This window comes from Gossypium raimondii, chromosome 12, assembly GCF_025698545.1.
Source record: "Gossypium raimondii isolate GPD5lz chromosome 12, ASM2569854v1, whole genome shotgun sequence".
Classification (NCBI taxonomy): Eukaryota; Viridiplantae; Streptophyta; class Magnoliopsida; order Malvales; family Malvaceae; genus Gossypium; species Gossypium raimondii.
In genome coordinates, this window is record NC_068576.1 from 7,479,112 (window position 1) to 7,500,522 (window position 21,411).

The window sequence follows — 21,411 nt, forward strand, 5'->3', positions numbered from 1 at the left end:
CATTATAACTTTTAAAGTTTGGTGACCAAAACGTAATTTAACTCATACATAAGTGGTTAAATCTGTAATTTACCCTTAATTCAAAAACTAACTCAACTCAAACTAATTCACCGGTCAAACTCACACGTCATGAAATTTAAACCTAAAATCTCAAATTTTCCGATATCTCCTCCTTACCAAGACTTCATTGGTTTGTTATAAATTGAAATCTCATTGGCTGTTGTCATATTTTTCCATCTGATCCACGCCCAGACATAGTCTTTATGTTATTAACTTTGATTTTGTTATATTAAATTATTGATATCTTGATTTAACACTGATATGAAGGATATTAATTTATAATTAAATTTAATTAATTAAAAATAAATAATATTTATGTATATTACCTTTAAAATGATTCATCAACAATGGATCAGAAGTCGCAATAAGTGCTTATGAAATTCAAATCTTTAAATAATTACTTTTGAAAAGATTTTATCTAAATACTAGATAACATTTCATCAATCTGTAGAATTTTAAATAAGAATTTTGACTTGGACAAAATTCTTAGCAATATATTTGGGTAATTTAAATAGGAATTTATATAGTTTATTGGTTTTTAAAAAATAATAAAATTTAAAAAGAGTTTATTTTTGTTAAGAGCTATTTAAATTTAATTTTAAAAGTAGACAAACTTGGCATGCAAATAGACAAAAAAAATTTTATGCATTTAATTGGTGCCGCGGAGGATCGCATCACCTTTTTTCATCCAATCTAAAAAAAGTATTTGCTTCATCAGGGCTAATGACAATGGCGGCACGCAAATTTTCTTTTGAAAACCAAAGGTGATGACGCCAATGACAATGACGTCACTGATATTTACTGTTAAAAACGGATCATTTACATACATAATTTTTAAAGTAGATCTTTTATATAAATAATTAAAAATTTTGGATATTTTTATAAAAAAGCCAAAAGAAATTACACCCAAGAGGTAAAGATGGGCATGATCCAAAAGCCTAGCTATTTGATTGTGATGTGGGTGAGGGAAGGTAGAAGGTATGGACATGTCGGTTCCTCCTCTTTTTGGAGATGTGTCGCTTCTTAGAGTTGCAACAAGTCAACCTTTTTTCTTCCTATTATTCTTTTTTGGTGGGTTGAAGCGTCAAAGGTTTTACCTCCTACGTTCACCCTACTCATGAGAATTATGAAGTGGAGACAAGTGTTACGTTCACCCAGCTCATGACAATTATGAAGTGGAGACAAGTGTACGTACCAAAAGAATGAGGGTATATCGCGTCCAAAGTAATCCCTTTGACGAGACTGTATGCTTACTGCAAGGAGATTAAAGTGAAGTGATAGCCAGAGGCTTTCTTCTCCGACCAAGTAATATTTGGTTGGTTGAAACAAATGGAGCTGTGGAAGAAATACATATATCTGTACTTACCAGAAATGAATTGAATTGGTTAAATCTTGAACTGACTAGTACTTATGCAAGAACAGACGGCTATGATAATGGCACGTGGTGTAATTAGATTAGTGAGTCACTGAGTTTGCCCCAATTTTTAAATGAATTCGCCCAGTGTTCAAGAATTGGTACTAATAGTGGTAAGAGCGAGAGGGAGCAAAGGACGGTTGTGTAGTCGGAGACAAGAAAGTAGGTAGCCAACAGAAAAAGCTTACCACTCCCTTTGGCTTTTAAAATATTTCGTTTTATCCATTTATCTCATTTTTTTTATTTTTATTTAAAAAGAAAACTTTTTAACAGTATTTCTATAGTAATTTTCCATTATTTTTTAGTTTGTATTTGATATATTGTGAAATACAAAGATTCATACTGTTTAATATGTTGAAAAATTGAGTAGAATTTTAATTTAATAAAAAAAGGAATACAAATTTTAATGCCTAAAAAGAAGGAAGTGAGTCATTGAAATGTATATCCAGTTAATCATCGTGCTTTTCAGGATCTTTCTTTTTGTGCTGCATGCTTTAGGCGTATCGCAAATGAATTTTCATGAAAAGGGTAAAACGATAAATGAGAGCGCAGGGAACAACGTGGGGTACCAAACCTCACATGGCCTTGCCTAGAGAGGCATAAAATCTCCAACTGTAAGATAGGGTTAGGTACGGTAGTTGGGAAGTTGTGTTACACGCTCCAGCACAGCACAAAGCCTACTCCTACTCTCAGTCGTTGCAATTGCGTCTGTTTCACTCTCTCCCCAAGGCGGGTCCATTTCGCCGTGCGTGTAAGCTAAACGTTAGGTCGGTGAGGAAGGAAAAAGATAATTCCCACATTTGAATGGTCTTTTTTACAAAAGAAAAAAAATTCTTAGTCAAAGAAAACACAGATTCGAGGAATAACGTGCTAAGAAATTGTGTTACGACAATCAACATGTCAAGCACGGCTCTCCTTGTCTCCAAACCACGCCGCTTAGCTGCGTTGTTGCTGACAAGGCACAATCATCGTCAAGCATGTCATGTCATCTCAATCTCAATCTCTTATCTACATGCATTTCACTCCCCATGTTTGGTGATGGCTATGAATGAGGGTATCAATTTTGGACCATTTTTGAAGTAAGATTTATTTAGTAATCAATACAACTCACCTAATAACTTAATGATCCCATCCCTTTTATGCAACTCAAGAAAATCCTTTTTCTCAAATTTTAAAATTTCATCTTGTACGTATATGAGACAAAACTTGATAGTTAGTCAAACTTATTTTATTGACTAATGTTGAGAAGAATTTTTCGAAAAGGTATCTGAAACAGAAAAAAGCGTTGGAAATTTAGAGCAGGCATTGGATTCTAGTCTGCTGGTATTTTATAAAAAGATCCTCAAATTTAGGGGAGTGATGGTAGTCAAGAGTAGAGTGATGAGAGTGGTGCCCTGCCCAAAGCGGTGGGCCAGGCATCATGAGTCATTAATAGAGAGGCATGATACCACATATACGTGTAAATGGATATATGTTATATGAAAATATAAAATCAGCATCGCAGCTGCAGAGCAGGCTTGCTGCAGTAGGCAGTAGACACATTGACAAATTTAATATAAGAAAGGGAAAGGCGCGTCGAGAAATCAACAAAGTCGGTCATGTGATGAAGTTGACTAATCAGTAATCCCACATCAATTTTCTCAAACTAACCACATAATATATCCAATCTTTTTTATTAACCTTTAAAAATTTAATTTATAATTTAGCTCAAATTTTATGCAAAAAAAGATAAAAATATCTTGTTACTTTCTAAAAATTAGTCTTTTTCAGGGGGAGGCAGTTGCATAAATACTTTTTATTACTCAAATGCTTTTTGTTTTAAATAAATAAACTTCATTTAGTTTTTGAAAAAAATAATTTTATCTTTAAAAATTAAAAAAAACATATTTGGTAAAAGATTGAGAAATGAAATAAAATGATTTCTATATATAGATTCAAACCAAGTAAGAGATTTAATTTTGAAATTTTGTTAAAAAACATTTGTACAGGTTTGAATTAGAGGTGATATGACAGGGCAAAAGAAAAAAACTAGGGTGATATCAGTTTGATTCAGTTAAGTCTTTTAAATTTTTGAACTGCCCACCATAATTTAGTTTGGTTTTCAATTTTTATATTAATTTTTGTTTTAAATTTTAGAATTATTATGACAAAATATGCTTTATTTTATGAATTTTGAATATTATTTTGATTAAATTTTCAAGTCCTTTCATAAATATTATTAAATAATAATAATATTTAAATTGTTTTTATTGTTTTAGATATAAAATATTTATTTTAAATCATAAAAAATTAATTCATTTTTATTTAGTGTATTTTATTTTCTTTCCCCTAAAAGTGTTAAGCAAAATGTAAATAAAAAAGAAAAGCATCAAACAATAACATGGATACTATAAGGAAAAAGTAAAGTTGTCGGCAGGAAATGGGATAGGTGGGGTCAAATAGCCGTACAAAACGAAGGGTCAACCGTCAAGCATGAGATGGGACCCAACTCAACTAACACAAACTAACAACAGGATGAGAGTAGCACGTGTCTCTAACGTGGCAAAACTGACATAAACCGACAATAACCGTGACTCCCAATTTGTTAGAACAGGACAAGAAGCGAATGAGTAAATTAACCATGCAACTGGTTGCCTTGCCATTGCCGCGATCCATGGACACGGATTGATTATACAAGCAGATTGACGCAGTCAATCCATTGGATTTTACAAAACCGGTCCTTTTCCAATCTTTAAGATTATACTATTTCATAATTGCCACCCACTTCTTCATTTCATTTTCAACACATCCAACTTTAGCTTTCTCTCTTTCATTTATTTATTTATATTATAATGTTTTTCACTTAAACTAATGAAACACTAATCTCATAAACATGAGCAAAAATATTTATTTATTTAATTGTATTAAAAGACAAAAAAATAACTATAATATTTATTATTATTCTTTTTAAATTTCTCTCCAATGAGTTAGCGTCTAATTAACTCATAACACAACTCAATTAAAATTATTATAATAACTAGTTTCCATGTCACATGTGTTGTGTGTGATTTTATGTGTTTAAAATTTAAATTTATTAAATAATATATATTTTATAATTTTTAAAATTATATACTTGTTAATTATATGATAATAGATCTAAGTTTATTAATTTTGACAAAATATTTCACAATATGGTAAATAATATTTGTAATTATGTAAATATTATTAAAATTAAATAATAGTAAAATTACCGAATATCAAACGATAATAACTAAACATCTCAAATAATAATGAAAAGTTTTTTTTTTTGTGATGGAAATAAAACATAATAAATAATGCTAAAATATTGTTTTTTCGATAATTCTTTAGATATTATTTTGAACGAAAATGTATTGCTAATGCATATATTTATAAATTTATAATGCTAAATATAAATTTTAATTGGTATATAAATTAAGTGATAACTAATATGAAAGGAAAAATACTAAAACTATACATTAACTATGATTTAATGTGTAAATGTATACATGAATTTTGATTTTGTGCAATTTTATACATAAAATTTTGATTTGATCCAATTCTTATAAATTATTAACACAATTATTGATCTAACATTATTTTATGTTTATATATTGCATACATAAATAATTATATTTATCCAAAGATAAAAATAAATTGATGTATTTATTGCTTTAAATGTGTATGATTAAATCAAAATTAAAGTTTCAAGTATACATTTGAACCACAAATAGAGTTTCACGTGTATAATTATATCAAATTAAAGTTCATGTATACAATTGCACATTAAAACAAAGTTCATGTATAATTTTAAGATTTATCCCAATATAAAATAATAAGTATATTTTAATACGGACCCAAAGTCTAATTACATTGATAATGAAAATTATTAATAAAATAATTCTAATTCTAATTATATTATTGATTTTATAGGTTTAAAAATATATGAGAAACATAGATAATACAAAGTAATAATTCTTAATCGATCAATTTTATTTATCTTAATTTCTCAAATCGATATGAGTTATACTATTTTCCGAGTATGAATTTGTGTTCAATCAAACCAATTTGATTAGATGCAATTAATATTAATAAAAAATTATTCCATCGTGATTGTGCCATAATCTAGTATACATTGTCCTCTTGTTCACTAACCCTATAGATCTTTTGGTTAATCGAAAACGAATTTAATTAAAAATAAAAAATATTTTTACAAAATTTTAGTAATTTTAATTATAAAATTATAAATGCACGTTAAAAAAACAGTTGTTTCACATGATCAAGTTTCTTTTATCCTTTTTGAATGAGCAATTGTTTTTTCTTTTTTTTTTTTATTTGAAAGTATTTATGAAAGATGAAAAATAGTTTGAACGTAATCTACCTATGCCTGTTTTCCCGGAAAAGGAAACAAAAACACCACTCAGCTACCTCTTCCTTTTTTCAATTTCGCCAAGCAGCCGGGCCCACATTTTACTTTGCCCACAGTTTTTTTCAAAAAATTTGAGGTAAATTATAAAAATAATCCCTCAGTTTTTATTTTTCTATCGTGAAAAGTTAAATTTTAATTACTAACATTATTGAATTATAATATTTTAGTTATTTATTTATTAACCATCATTACAAATTTAATGGAAAAATAACATGGTATGTCAATTCAAAAGTTAATATCTAATTTAATCTTACAACTGTTAATTTTGTATTTTCTAACTTTTTAACGAAAATTAAAAAAATAGAAAAATAAAGAGATTTCATTATTTATTTTTGATATTATAAAATATATTTTTAAAATTATAATTATGTAAACACATTAAAATTTGCATAAAATTCTATATAAAATTTTAAAAATATTTAGACTTATAAAAAATACTACTTTTTATAACCAAAAATATTAGCATTTTTACACCAATTTTGATTCATCTAAATAAACTATTAGCATATTATAATAATTCCTCCATTGATCTCCTCTCTTTAAAGCAATTTTATGATAAAAAAATTGTTTCTGCCATCATAGTCATGGTTTTTTCCTAAAATTCACGATCTTGGCTTGTATGTTCTTCTTTACCGAAAAAGAGGACCATACTAGGTTCGGCTTAGGTTTAGTGCACGCACCCTAGGCATCAGCCCATGAATCCAAATGGTGAGGAGGTGGTTGTCGACAAGGAGAAACTCATACTCTAAAACGGTGGATAGCGACAAACCAAGGTCATTGGCTTTGAAATTTTTCTCAAGTTTTCATGGAATTTGGCCACTTTCTAGAAAATCTAAACCGATGGCGGAGACATCGGTAGTGGTGTATGAAGGCGATTGAGTTTTGGGATTTTTTTATTTTTAGAATTGTAGACCGGTAGATTGGGCAAGCTTTGTTTAAGTGGTGTACCTAACCGGAGATTATTGACGATGACTCAAGGCAAAGAGGCTAGCGGCGACTTGACGTGGTAGTTAATATTGAAAATGGATAATGTGGCCGATAGACGATGTGCATGTTATTGATTTTTATTTTTATTTATTCCACGTCTAAAATTAAATGTAGATGCAATTTTGTTTAGGTTGTTTTAGGAGGTGTAATTTTATATTTTTATAATTTTAAAAATAACCTAATGTTTTTAACAAATTTCCATGTATTTAAAAAGTTAAAGTTTTTTTGGGCTTTAATGAAAAACATAATTTTGAGGTTTTAATTGTGAAACTATTTACATTTAATGAATTTTAACCAACTGTGAGCATGTGATTCATAAGTTTGTCAAATATAAACATTTATATACATATATAGTAGGTTAATATATCATTTGGTACAGGAATTTGGCTTTAAGGTTCAATTTGATATCTTTTTTTTTGTCCCAATTTAGTACATGAGTGTAGCTTCAATGTAATGTGACAAATAGAAAATTATTGTGAAATGGAAAAATCTCTATCAATTAAAGAAAATGATGCATTGAAAAAATCAAACAGGAAGATGAACACGATCGGCAAAGAAGAGTCTTTAGGCAATGGAGGAGTTGAAAGAACGATAAGGTCATATAGGGATTCTCTACTTGGCTCCCAACTACGATGATACTAGGGAAAGGCTCCTTGATGTAGGAATTGATTGATGGACAATGATTTCGCTAGGGAGGATTGGGCCAAGAAGAGTGACCATGACAATAATATGGTTAACATCTCCATTTCAAAAAAGGAAAAAGAACTCATAAGGGGGAGATGGAGGCATACATGGATAGTGTTGGAAAGACGACCAAATTTAAATATCTATCCTATAAACTAGAACAACTTTGGCACCTTAAAGGTGAAATGGAAATCATAGGTTTTGATCACGATCATTTTTTGTGAAACTGGGAAACAAAGAAGATCAGGAATTTGTGATAGATGGAGGACCATTGTTTGTTGGGGGCAAGTTTTTAACCCTAAGAAAAGGGTCCCTAACTTTTGTCCATCAGAGGCTTCCTTTAAAACAATAGCGATCTAGGTAAGGTTATTGGGATTTTTTTATTGAATACTATGATCCTATTATCCAGTCAAATTTTGGTAAAAGGCTAGGAGGTCTCCTAAAGATCGATAATCTCACTATGAGGAGTGAAAGAGTCAAATTTGGTCACTAGTGGTACGTAAACTACATTTTCCCCCCAAGTTGGTCTTTTCGTTAATCAAACTGTTAGTTAAATTGCTAAGTCTATTTTAAAATAGACTTAATCCACAAGTTGGTACCAAAACTATGTTTTTTCCCCCTGTTTTGGTACTTTATGTAACACCCCTAACCCACATCCGTTATCGGAATAGGGTTTCAGAGCATTACCGATCAAACAGACATAATTTCAAATATTTCATATTATATAATATTTAAGCCAAAACCAATCAAACTCATACATCCTAGGTGCCTAACCAATGTACCCTCATTGGTACCACAATTATATCATCAAATCATATCATCAAAGTATCATTCAAGTCTAATTTGTAAACATGCCAAATTCAATCTATTTTGCCTATTTCATGTTCATTTAAACATTACTTAAACATGCCATAATATGACCTCAAACATAAACACATATTTATATGTATATAACTAACCAATATTAACTTATAATCTTATTACAATTAATCCACAAAATAACTATTAATTAGACACCCTAGGTACATGCTGACACATTTCAAAAGGATAAATATCACCACGTTTGAGTTCAGGACCGTTGTTGGATGCTGAATCGGCGATCAAAATTAAGTACCTAACCTGCGCACGGAAAATAAAATCGTACGCTGAGTAAAAACTCAGTAGTATTTCTATAATCTGAATATTTAAAGATAAAAAAATTACAAATATACGATGGAAATATAAACACATATTAATATTTAAATATTACAACAACCATATGCCAACTCTTTGAATTCATACATAATAGCATATCATATTAAATTTGTTTCACAAATATCTCAATTCTCATACTTGCTATATAAATAACTTTTCATAATTTAATTCACATTTAATTTATTCCATTGTTTTATCCATTCCATATTCAATTCATGAGTATATAACTCATATATTCCATATCTTTGCAACATATTTCACATTCTATTTTCAATTCACTATTTCACTTCCATTTCTCATACCATGCCATTTCAATATCAATTATAGAACTTTATTATTCATTTACCCCTATTAACACGATTCGAACTCGGACGGATACACGGATCCAACCAAACACACCAGTTTGGCACCCAATGACCCATTGGATAATTCGAAGTAATAATTTGACACCCAGTGTCTCATCGGCTAAACCAAAGTAAATTGGCACCTAGTGCCTCATCGAATTAATCCGAAGTAGTAAATTGACACCCAGTGTCTCATCAACTCGAAGTCGAAGAAATCCCTGAACTCTTCCAATCCTATGGCATGCCATCTATATCCGGCTCAGCTCGGTACAGTTAATAGGGTTCCAATTCACTTTTCAAATACAATCAATATTCATTTCAGTTCAAATAATCAATATATTCAATATATACATACCAATTCAATCAATATAAATTTAATAAATTCATCACATACTAAATCAATCTATTTCAATTGCAAAACACAATAATTCTCACATCAACACTTAACATATACATTAAATTGAATTATAACAATTAACAACTAAATTCGGATTATAGAAATACAAACCAAAAATTCCGAGCTATTCCTCGTCGACTTTATATTTCCCCTTTTTAGTCGAAGGTTCCGGTATGACGTTAGCTACGGAATTAAAACAATTAAAAATCATCAATACAACACAATTCAATTTCATATTGAATATTTCAATTTTTACTCAAATATTGCCTAATTTCCAATTTAGTCCCTAAACCGAGACTAACTTTTATTCTTCACATTTAATTCTTTATTTTCATGCAAAATTCTACTTTAGACTAAATTCAACTCCCTATTTTCACATAAATTTCTAAATTTTGAATTTTTCACAATTTAGTCACTATTACACAAAATTTACTATTTGTTCTACAATTTAATCCTTTTTCATTTCTAGCTTAAAATCTATCAATTTAATCCCTAATACTAAAATTATTCAACATAGGCAACACTTAAAACTCAATAATTTCTAAAATTTTGACATAGGTCGGGTAGTATTTAACACCGAGATTCCAAAAATATAAAAATTACAAGAAAAAGAGACTAAATTGACTAACCAATTGAGCTTGAAACTTTGAAACCCTTGATTTGTGTCTTTCTCCTTCTTTCCTTTTTCTTTCTTTTTCCTTTCTGTTTCGTTGACTTTGTTCTTTTTCTTTTTCTTTTATTTAAAGGAAAAGGCATAATTGCTTCTTTAGTCCCTTTAATTTTTCTTTAATCTATAATTCAACTTTTATCTTTTATGCAATTTAGTCCGTATACCTAATTACTCTTAATTCATGCAATTCACCTAACCAAAACCTAATTAACTACATAACTAACTTTGTAAATATTTCTGATAAATATTTACAAGTCCAATTTACGAAAACGAAGTCTCGAAAATATATTTTTCTGACACCCGTGACTATCGGGTTGTTACACCTTAACATTTTTTTGGTTATAAGTGTTACCTAAATTATTATTTTTTCCAAGTTGACACATCTGTTAGTTTCAATAGTTAACTAAACTATTAAGTCTATTTTAAAAAAAAGTTAAATACCGATTTTACCCATTGAACTATTCCTAATTCCTTAATGTGGCACCTGTCATTTTTTTCGTTCTCAATTTGGTACTTGTGGTTTTATTCCATCAAACACATTACCCCATGCCGTTACGAAAAGTGGTATGGTAGTGGTGGACCAATCACCAAATGAGACGTGTCAATTATTTCCCCCCTAATTTTATATTTAATTCTTATAAAATTCTAACCCAATGACTTGTTAAAAATTAAAATAAAAAAATATTACCTTTATATTACCATGTGTCAACATGACATTAGCTAGAGTTTTATAAAATAAAAATAAAAATTAGAGGAAATAATTAACATGTGTCAACTGGTGATTGGTCAACCATTGCCACATCACTTTCGGTAAGGACATAGGGTAAGTTGTTTGATGGAATAAAATCACAAGTTGAGAATGGAAAAACCTCATATACCATAATGAGGAATGAGGTATAGATTAGGGGGAAATCAATATTTAACATTTGACATGTTATAAAAGAATATAAAAAGTATTATTTTATTATATATATAATTTTATTTATTTATTTCATTTCTTCATAACGAGATAATGGTTAAACCAATTAAGCAACTAGTTCCAAATTTGATCAATTTGTCTAGTTCGATCAAATAAATTATTACAAAATTTATAAAAATAAAAATACTTAAAAATAGAGAAAATTGATTCAATTAATTTTTTTTAACTTGATTCAATTGGTCTAATATCGGTTCGCAGGTCAACCGATTCAACCTTTATCTCCGAACCAATACCTCGATCCGTTCTTGGTTGGGTTTTGAAAATATTGATTTTGATCTATGAAATAACCTTTTCAATCTTGTTAGGTAGAGCAAGCAGGTGGTGCAGTTTTAAATTGGAATTACTTGCTAGCATCTCAACCTCGAGAGGGTAAATTTCGAGCATTGCTAGTATTGCCAGACATAAATAACGTAAAAGAAAAAAAAGAAAATTAAAAATTAAAAATATTTTTTAAGTTTTTTATGATGTGGCAGTTTATTGTTGGCTAGAATTATTTTAACGAATATAGCATTTTGGTGTAAAATGGGTAACGTAAGAATAGTTTAGGTACCACTTGTGACAAAAAGGTTTAGGCACCAACTTGAAAAAAAAATATAGCTTAAGTACTAATTTATGGGTTAAACACTTTTTGAAATAGATTTAACGATTTGACTAACAACTTGAGAAAAAAAAAGTAGTTGAAGTAGCACTTGTAACAAAAAAGACGATAAAGTATCAAGATGAGAAAAAAGAAAGAAAGAAAGAATAGTTTAAATATCAATTTGTAGATTAAGCCGCACTTATTTTATAAAGTGACATAATTATATTATAAAAATAGTATACATACATGTTTAACTACATATAATATATCAATTATTATATATAAGTAAATTATGAATGTATAACACTTATTATATAATTATGGTATTAAAATGTATATTTTGATATTAATGATACATTACCTTAAACTCTAAACATATTACTAACTTTACATTAGATTTGATATATGTTAGACATTGTATTATTAGGGTTAATCAATTAAGTTATTTGTGACTATTACATAATTTTTAACTTGTTTGGAATTCTTATGTTTATGTTGTTAGGCATATTTAATTTGTTGTGAAATTATTATACTTAATTAACTTTTTTGTTAATTTGTATTTATTTATTATTAATTATGAATAAATTTTATTTAAAATTATTATTTTTAATTTTATATTATTTCATGATTCAAATTGGACTTACGCAAATTCGATATCCAACATATGATTAAAAATATTAAATTTGTATTATTTATGGATTTGAATATCTGACGAATAATGATATTTAATTCGAATTGAAATAGTAACATTCGAATTCAAAATTTTAAGTAGATTTGAGGTTTAAGATAGGAATAATTTAAAAATTATAGATATTCCTACGTCAATTGAAATCTTTGTACAAAAACACGGGAAGGGGGAACAAAACTTAAAAGAAAATGAGAGAGGTGTAAAGACCTAATTCTGTCTGGCTCCCTTAATCTGTGTCTCATGGTAACTAGTCGAGGATGGATTGTGGACTTATTTTAATTTATAGTTTAATTTCGAGGTTAAATTAAATTTTGGTTTGGTTTTAAGGATTAAACTGAATTTTTAATATTTAAGGGGGAGTAATATTAGAGTTATCCTTTTTTTTATAATTTTGGAAGTTAGTTAAAAAAGGGGGAAAAAAAAAGAAAGGAAAAATATTTTCCTGGATCTCTTGATTCGAATTTAGAGGCACGGTCTTTTAACTCATCGAAAAGAGTTATAATTTAATGTGATTTGGTTTCAGGGATTAAATTAAAATTTTAACATTTAATGGGAGACTAATTTTGTAATTAACTTTTAAGAATTTAGGAAGTTAGTTAAGTTAGTTAAAATTAAAAGTATATATATATATATATGAAAAGGAAATGGAAAAATCATAGAAGAAAAAGTACCCAAAGGAATAGTTAGCATTAGCATTAGGATATATATTTTTTAATTTTTAATTTAGGATATTTATAAAGATTAGGATAATTAGTTTTTTATTCATTAGATAGATTAATTAAAGAGAGATAAATAGGTCATTTCTTTAGACTAATTAAAATTAGACTTTAGGACCAGGTTAACATCTCCAACTATAACGAATTTTGGCTATAAAAAGGAGCCTACTCTACACAAATCAAATGAAACAACCAACACAACTTCCCCAAAATCTCTAACTCATTAGCCAACGGTTTTCCTTCTTTCTTTTTCCTACCTTTACCGTCCCACTGCCCGGACCTCTTGTGCAGAACCTGCCCATCTCCCTCCAACGCCCCATCAGCCACTGCCTAGCACCAAGCTCCCACTTCTCCCTACCACCACCATTCCTCGCCTCCTGTTCAGTCTCTTTCAGCCCGCACCTAAGCCTCTATCATCCAAATATTTCGCTGCCTTCAACAATTCTTGTTGTTGCCATCTACACCGAAACTTAAGGGAGGTTTTGTTGTCATCTACTTCGGTCCCCAAACTGTTGGTTTTTTTTTTTTTTTACCGACTGCCGCAATTACTCCAATATCCTGCTACTTGCTTGTCCAAGGTGCTGTCTACTTCGTTTATTGTTGCCTTCACCACCTGCTATTGTCACCTAGTTGCTCTCCAATTGCAGCCCTATTTTGGTCTTGTTGTGGCACCATATGCCACCAACTGCTCCTTCCATTCGCTATATCTTGATGTTACCATTTGTTTCAAATAATTGCTGTTGTCGCCGTTAATGAAAGCTGCTTGTCTGGCCGCCTATTACTTACTTTGAGGTTAGTGTTTAAATTGATGTTTTTTACGATGGGATTTTGACATTGTTAGTAGTGATTCTATTTTGATTAGATGTATTTTAAGGATTGAATTGAAGTTGTAAAATAAGGTTAATTATGTGTTTAAGTCTCAATTAATTTGAGTATAAATGAATTAAAACTTGTTCAAGTTAAAATAATTTTGGAGTAATATAAGATGGATAATCATGGGTGGGGAATGGGGTTAGTGAGAATTGTTGTTAGATGAATTCTGTTTCTAGATTATTAGGAAATTTTCTAACACGAGAGAGCCATTTAAGGCTCTACCAGAGGGAAGAGTAGGCCGTTCACCAAAAGGAGCACGACGGTAGGCTGCGCGACAGCTGGAAAAGGCTTTACTTTCTACACTTTGGAGCGAAATCATTTTTAAATAAAAAAAAGTTAAATCACAGAATGCTATTTAAGCTATATTTTTTTCCTTAAATTAGATCTTTATTATTTTCTTAAGTTTCGGTCGAACAACTCATCAAAATTACAAAATCTAGATTCCATTGAGTTTTTTTTTTTCGTTTCTAAACTTTGATTTTGATTATTTTATTATTATCTTAAAAATAAATTTTTGGATTAATTTGACTCAAACTCATGTGGCACTTGGGGATTCTTCTTTTCATATACATTGCATACAATAATTAATGAAAGAATCTGAAGGAGAAGACTTTTGAGTTAAAACTTTTATAATTTAATTAGATTTATTTTAAAATTGAAAGTATGACGCCTCACAGAATATTTACCGTGGTTTGGTTATATTAAATATAAAATATATAATTTAGTTATATTTGGTTTTAAATAAATGAAATAAAAGATGGATGATATTTTTATTATTTAAAAGAAAAGAAAATGATTATTTGGTTAGATGTAGAGATAACGAACTTATGATGTACCATGAACTTCACCAACAAGAATAACAAACGTATCACTCAAGAATGACAACAGTACTTGCTCATCTTATTTTAATATTTAATAAGAACTTTAAATTATCTTCCTTCAAACAAAAATAAAATAAAAATTGATTGGTAAAAAAATACTTTAATTATGGAGTAAGTGGTGACAAGTTTTTATTTACCTTATTTTTGAATTTATATTCAAATATTAGAAATTATATTACTTGTATATTTGCATGGAAATATATGCGGGTAAAACTTTTATTTAATAATATATAAAAATAAAAAGTTGATTGTAGTGATGAAATTGAACTTTTGCTAGTATGAGAGAAAATCTTAATTGATTTTATAAAATATAAAAGTTAACAATACTCTTATAAAAATATATATTGATAGTTTAATTGAATTTATAGATATATTATTTCTACATATTTTATATTATCTATTCACTGTTTGTTAAAAGATTTTAGACAAGTCAAAATGTTAGAGGCGGACCAAGTTGACGTAACAGCTAAATGACCTCGTAATCTAGAATAAATAAAGAGTAGAGAAAGTTAGGATCATCATCTTCTTCATTTACATCAGAGGTTACGTTGCATCATTATTTTGGTAAAGCAAACACTTTTATTATACTGTTACAAAAATATCGGGTGGGATTAAAAAATGAAATTTATCTTAATTTATAAAAATACTTGTCTTAAATTAAAAAAAAAAAAAAAGTAATTTAATTTTGTGATGCAGGTGAAGTGTTTTATAATAATAGATAGATATAGAAAAATGTGGGTGAAAGAAGAAATCGTTTTCCTGTAAAAAAATGTTTATTTATAAAGATAATAAATGGATAGAAATAGATAATGTTAAAAAAAGCTGGTTTGGTGTGTTGTTATGGATACTGAATAGTGACAAAGGGTGAAGGATGATGGGGGTGACGTTGTGCCGATCCTCATTCCTATTCATTTATTTGACTTGTTTCTTCCATTTAAGACTGTCTATGTTCCCAATATGCATATGTTACAAAACAAGGTCACTCATAAACCTAAGTATAAAGAATACAATGTTGAACATTAATATCCACCTCCTTTTAAGCAACCATTCTTCTGCCCGCTTTTTGTTTTGGGAGGTAAATGAAGGTGGAGTTGGTATACTATTTCGCTTTGTTGAGCTTTTTGTACTTAAAAATTTGTGTATTAGGAGAAGGGCAAAGGAATGAAGAAAATGAAGTACGTGTTGGTGACTGGTGGAGTAGTCAGTGGACTGGGGAAAGGAGTGACAGCCAGCAGCATCGGGTTACTTCTCAAGGAATGTGGACTTCGCGTTACTTCTATCAAGATTGGTCTCTGCTCTTCCCCTCTCCTTTATTCTTTTTAATGTTCTCTTATTTTAAGATACTTGAGCACACCCTTCAACCTTGACTACTCTATTCATTTTCTTCCAAATTGTGTACATAGGCATAAACTGATGCTAATTGTCAGATTTTGCGAAAGCTTACATCAAGTTTCTACTTATTGTTCTTTCATCTTCTTCCTAGGCCCAGCTTCTCTATTCCGCTTTGCTTTATTTATCTTCCTTCTCGTCAAACATACACTTAATTGTTTTCCTTTTCCAAGGTAGATCCTTACTTAAATAAGGATGCTGGAACGATGTCACCTTTTGAGCACGGAGAAGTTTTTGTCTTAGATGATGGTGGTGAGGTAAATATCTTCTTTCGTTGCTGTTTTGTTTTGTCCTATCCTGACAGAAAAAAAGAGTGTTTAGTAGAGAGGGGATCTTAAGAAAGGTTTTACAAACTTGATTTGAGTTGGGATTTTGCTTGTGAATTGGTTGCTTCTCTTGAAGGAGATAGAGAAGAGAACAGCTTAATCTGTCTAGCGAAAAAGATCATAAAATGAAATATATATTATTATTAATTGATTTGTTTTCCCGTTTGTAAGGTGGACCTAGACCTCGGAAATTATGAGCGCTTTCTAGATGTTCAACTGACCAGTGATAATAACATCACCACTGGAAAGATTTACCAAGTAAGTTGCCTAAAATGCACGTCTTCTTTGTGTTTCATGTATCTAAACGATACTAAGGTCAATTTTTGCATTTTCGCGTGCTAGTTTGTTCTTGACAAGGAGAGAAAGGGAGATTATCTAGGGAAAACTGTTCAGGTTTGTCTTTAATTACTACTCAAGCTATGTTAAAAATAAATACAGCATGTTGCTGTTTACCAATATAGACTTACACTCGTCCCTCTTTGTCTACATTTTCCTTCAATCTATAGGTTGTTCCTCACATTACAGATGCCATTCAAGAATGGATTGAGCGCGTGGCGATGATTCCAGTTGATGGAAAGGAAGGTCCAGCTGATGTTTGTGTCATAGAATTAGGTGGAACAATAGGTACACACATACAACTACAATCTTTGATCATCCATGCAATGTGATGTGAGATTATATCCCATTATGTTGAAAGCAACTTTCTTTGCATGCAGGAGACATTGAATCCATGCCATTCATCGAGGCATTAGGCCAGTTCTCATGCCGTGTAGGTAAGGCAATATTGTATACAAATCAAGAAGCAAAAATAACAATGCCCCTTTTCTTTTAAATTTTATTCTAATTCATTTATTTTTCTCGATACTTCTTCTTCAGGTGTTGGCAACTTCTGTCTGATTCATGTCAGCTTGGTACCCGTTCTGAATGTTGTTGGTGAACAAGTAAGTCCTTGAACACTTGGAATGATATGTTCCGATGTCTCAAAAATGAAAAGAAAAGAAAAGAAACTTCTTATAAATTCTAGGAGCAACCTTTTCGAAAGATGATTGATTCTCTTTATGCATCTTGAATACAATGTAAAACAAATTAATCCATTCGCTATTGCACTTCACCATCTTGCTTACCTTGTTCAGAAAACAAAGCCCACACAACACAGTGTTCGTGGATTGAGAGGCTTGGGATTGACACCAAATATCTTAGCTTGTCGCAGTACAATGGTTTGACGTGCTTTTGTCACTCTCATCCTCTTACACAGAAAAAGCATGGATGCTCTGTTCTGAATATAGGTTCCTTTTTACAGGCACTTGATGACAATGTGAAGGAGAAACTCTCTCAATTTTGCCATGTCTCGGTATGGAAATTAGTGGATGAAGGTTTTATTTAGGTATCATGCTGGATGTTCATTTATGTGGTTGAAAAGATTTAACTAACTGAAAATACTCTTGTAGGCAGAACATATTATCACTCTTTATGACGTTCCCAACATCTGGCACATCCCTTTGCTACTAAGAGTAAGCGGTTTGATATCGTTTTGAAGTATAAATCCTATGTGTTGCTTAATTTTGAAAATTAATGATAGATATATGTTTTAATTCTTGGCTAGGATCAAAAGGCTCATGAGGCAATTTTCAAAGTGCTTAATCTTCCAAGGTGTGTATGATGTGATCAATTCTGATTCTTTTCTTTATTTTTGTCCAGATATTGAGTTTAAACACTGAATATCGACGACCTTACATCAATTGGGGTCTTATTTTATATTTTATTTCTTTTGTGCAGTATCACCGAGGAGCCTTCGTTAATGGAGTGGACAACTAGGGCTGCAATTTGCGATAAGTTACATGAGCCGGTGTGTTGCAACTCATTGTCTGATTCAATCTTGATTTCTTACTGATTGCTTTCAGAGTCTTATCTATGTATGACTAACATACAGGTCAGAATTGCTATAGTGGGGAAGTACACAGGCCTTTCTGATACCTATCTCTCTATACTGAAGGTGGGCCATTAACTACTGTTAGCTTTCTTGATTGAACACTAGTTTTTCATTGACACTTTTTGTTTCCCCAACTTGTATTCCATGTACGACTGATCATTTTCTTTTTTACTAAGGTGAAGAAACAAAGATACAAGTTTGTGCAACATGAAATTTTCATATAAAGTTGTGGTTCTGTTTGTGATGCATAAAATTTTCATATAAAATATATATGTGAATTTATCATCACGAAATTGTCTGCAGTTTGAAGAAATACATGAATTTATCAAATAATATATATGAAGCTGTGAAACATGGTTTTTCATGTTTGTGCAATAAGCATGCTTATGTCATAAATATATGGTATGCACACAAGAAATTTTCATATAAAATTGTATTGCTTTTTGTGTAGGCTTTGTTGCATGCATCTGTTGCTTGTGGTAAGAAACTTATTGTGGATTGGGTTCCTGCTAGTGACCTTGAAGATATGACTGAAATAGAGGTGAAACTAATTTTACATCCTTCAGCGTGTTATGCCTTGGTTTTTACTTGTTTAACTTCTTGACAAAAATATTCCCTTTACAGAATCTTGATGCTTACAAGGCTGCGTGGAAGTTGCTCAAGGTTTGTAACATTTTAGTTCGTTATTGCATCATATGACTTGGTTATAATAATTTGCTGCTTGATAGTCCTTTGACTGGCTTCTATCCTCAGAGTGCAGATGGTGTTCTGGTTCCCGGAGGGTTTGGTGATAGAGGGGTGCAAGGAAAAATTCTTGCAGCAAAGCATGCACGGGAAAACAGAATTCCCTTTCTTGGAATATGTCTAGGAATGCAGGTTGCTGTCATTGAGTTTGCACGATCTGTTCTAGGATTGAAAGATGCAAATAGCACTGAGTTCGATCCTAGCACTCGAAATCCTTGTGTTATATTTATGCCCGAGGTTTGGTGTTTTCTTGTTTGCACCTAACTTCATGGGATCGACTTACTTTTATCATTTCTAAAACATATTCGTGTCCTTATCCATTTAATCAGGGCTCAAAAACGCATAAGGGTGGTACAATGCGTCTTGGATCAAGGAGGACACATTTCCAAGTATCGGACTGCAAATCTGTGAAATTGTTAGCACCTTGGACTCGTTTTGCACATTATTATTTTTGTTGTTGCAGATATTAATTATATTGCAAGGGTTTATGTTTGATGATATACCTATATATTATTAATAAATTATTTCATTAAAATTTTTTATAAAAATAATTTTAGTTTTAACTAGGTGACATCCATAGTAATACACTGAGTATAAATCTTTACGATGGTAATGGGTGAATGGGGTAAATATAAAATGGTTTATCAAGTTAGTCCAGTTTGTCCAAATTAGCTAACCCTTTTATTTTGCATTCCTGTAGATATGGAAATAGAAGATTCATAGATGAGAGACATAGGCACAGATATGAGGTAAGTGACATTAAGATGTTATGTTTGCAGTGCAAACAAGTATGCAACCTTGTGAAACTAAGGTGTAAGTCTGTACTTGTAGGTAAATCCTGATATGGTAGCACGCCTTGAAAATGCCGGCTTATCTTTCACTGGCAAGGACCAAACTGGTCAACGCATGGAGGTGTTGATTCTTTGCTCTTGAAGACCGTCTCTGTCTTGTCTCCATATTATTATTGAAATTATTTGTGTATGGTCAATGGGTTTGAATTAGTAGCATTTGGTATGTTTATGATGCAGATTATTGAACTACCCGATCATCCATACTACATTGGTGTTCAATTCCACCCCGAATTTAAATCAAGACCAGGAAAACCTTCCGCCTTGTTCTTAGGTACTTTAATTAGTATTCATTTTTTTTTTTTTTTGGTTTAAAAAACATGGTAAGAAAGAGGTTTGTTTTGGAAGCCATAACTTTTTTCTAAGCATGTTCAGGCAGGCATGTATTGTGTGTTGTTTGAAACTATTTTACTAGCTTTGTTGAAACATATGCAGGTTTAATAGGGGCAGCTTGTGGACAATTAAATGCTGTCCTACAATCAGGGTTGGAGAGCCAAGAGAAGGTGAACTGTGAAACTGTTAATTGTCCCTCTAATAAGAAAGCTTACCAAAATGGATATGCTACAAAGCCTACAAATATCATAACAGATGCTGTATACAGTTATTGTAACGGTGTGCATTCTTAAGTGTCCTTTGATTTGGTCATAATATAATGTAATTTGTGTTTTTATGTAAGATAGTTATTCTGACGTAGGCTTTTGCCGGCTATATATACTCAGCCGCTAAGGTTGCCTTTTCTTCTATGCTGCAAAACCACAGTTAGCCTAGTTAGCTAGTTGGATCCTTATGTTTTAACAAGGGTCCGGAGTGCTTGTTCTATGTTTTCAGTTGTAATAATTTTATTCTTCGCCTTTTAGGAATGGCTCTTTAGTTGCAGCTCATCATTCTTCCACTTGCCTATTACTATAACCACCACATGTTGGTATGTAGAGATAAAAATGAATTTATGAAAAATTAACGAAAGATTTCGAGGCGTGTATTAATTTCGTTATATTTGCCTTCCCTTATTATGGTCTGCAAAAGATTTACTGACAAATGAACTCTGAGGATACAATAAAGCTCACTGGTTGACTATGTTTTGTATTGTCAGAAACAATTCACTGAGCATTGATTGGAGCATAGTAAGAATACTAATTTAAGAATTTATGCAGTAATTCTTTATGGAACAATTTAAGAATATTAGAAGATGAAGGATGATAGAAAGAAATTTTTGTTTCTCAACTTTTGATGTGTTTTTTTGTTGTACCAAACAAATGAAATTTGACTCCTATTTATAGGAGT

At 30.7% G+C, this 21,411-nt stretch overlaps 1 protein-coding gene across 1 annotated transcript; it reads left to right on the top strand.

Annotated features, from left to right (window-relative positions):
- Positions 1-13,306: 13,306 nt before the first annotated feature.
- Positions 13,307-21,121, top strand: LOC105763103 (uncharacterized). The gene is made up of 22 exons (XM_012581190.2): positions 13,307-13,931; positions 16,040-16,181; positions 16,460-16,539; positions 16,780-16,866; positions 16,951-17,001; positions 17,115-17,232; positions 17,325-17,381; positions 17,485-17,549; positions 17,742-17,825; positions 17,909-17,959; positions 18,057-18,119; positions 18,212-18,258; positions 18,385-18,454; positions 18,539-18,601; positions 18,990-19,079; positions 19,163-19,201; positions 19,292-19,519; positions 19,612-19,697; positions 19,983-20,031; positions 20,114-20,194; positions 20,311-20,404; positions 20,566-21,121. Exons 2-22 carry the CDS (start codon positions 16,055-16,057, stop codon positions 20,754-20,756), a joined length of 1,821 nt encoding a protein of 606 aa, XP_012436644.1. The 5' UTR covers positions 13,307-13,931; positions 16,040-16,054; the 3' UTR covers positions 20,757-21,121.
- Positions 21,122-21,411: the final 290 nt, after the last annotated feature.

Excerpts from the sequence above, each read along its gene's own strand:
- LOC105763103 (XM_012581190.2), top strand. The coding sequence starts at position 16,055 with ATGAAGAAAATGAAGTACGTGTTGGTGACTGGTGGAGTAGTCAGTGGA. Across the intron at positions 16,182-16,459 it reads CGTTACTTCTATCAAGATTG|ATCCTTACTTAAATAAGGAT; the intron begins GTCTCTGCTCTT and ends TTTCCAAGGTAG. Across the intron at positions 20,032-20,113 it reads GACATAGGCACAGATATGAG|GTAAATCCTGATATGGTAGC; the intron begins GTAAGTGACATT and ends CTGTACTTGTAG.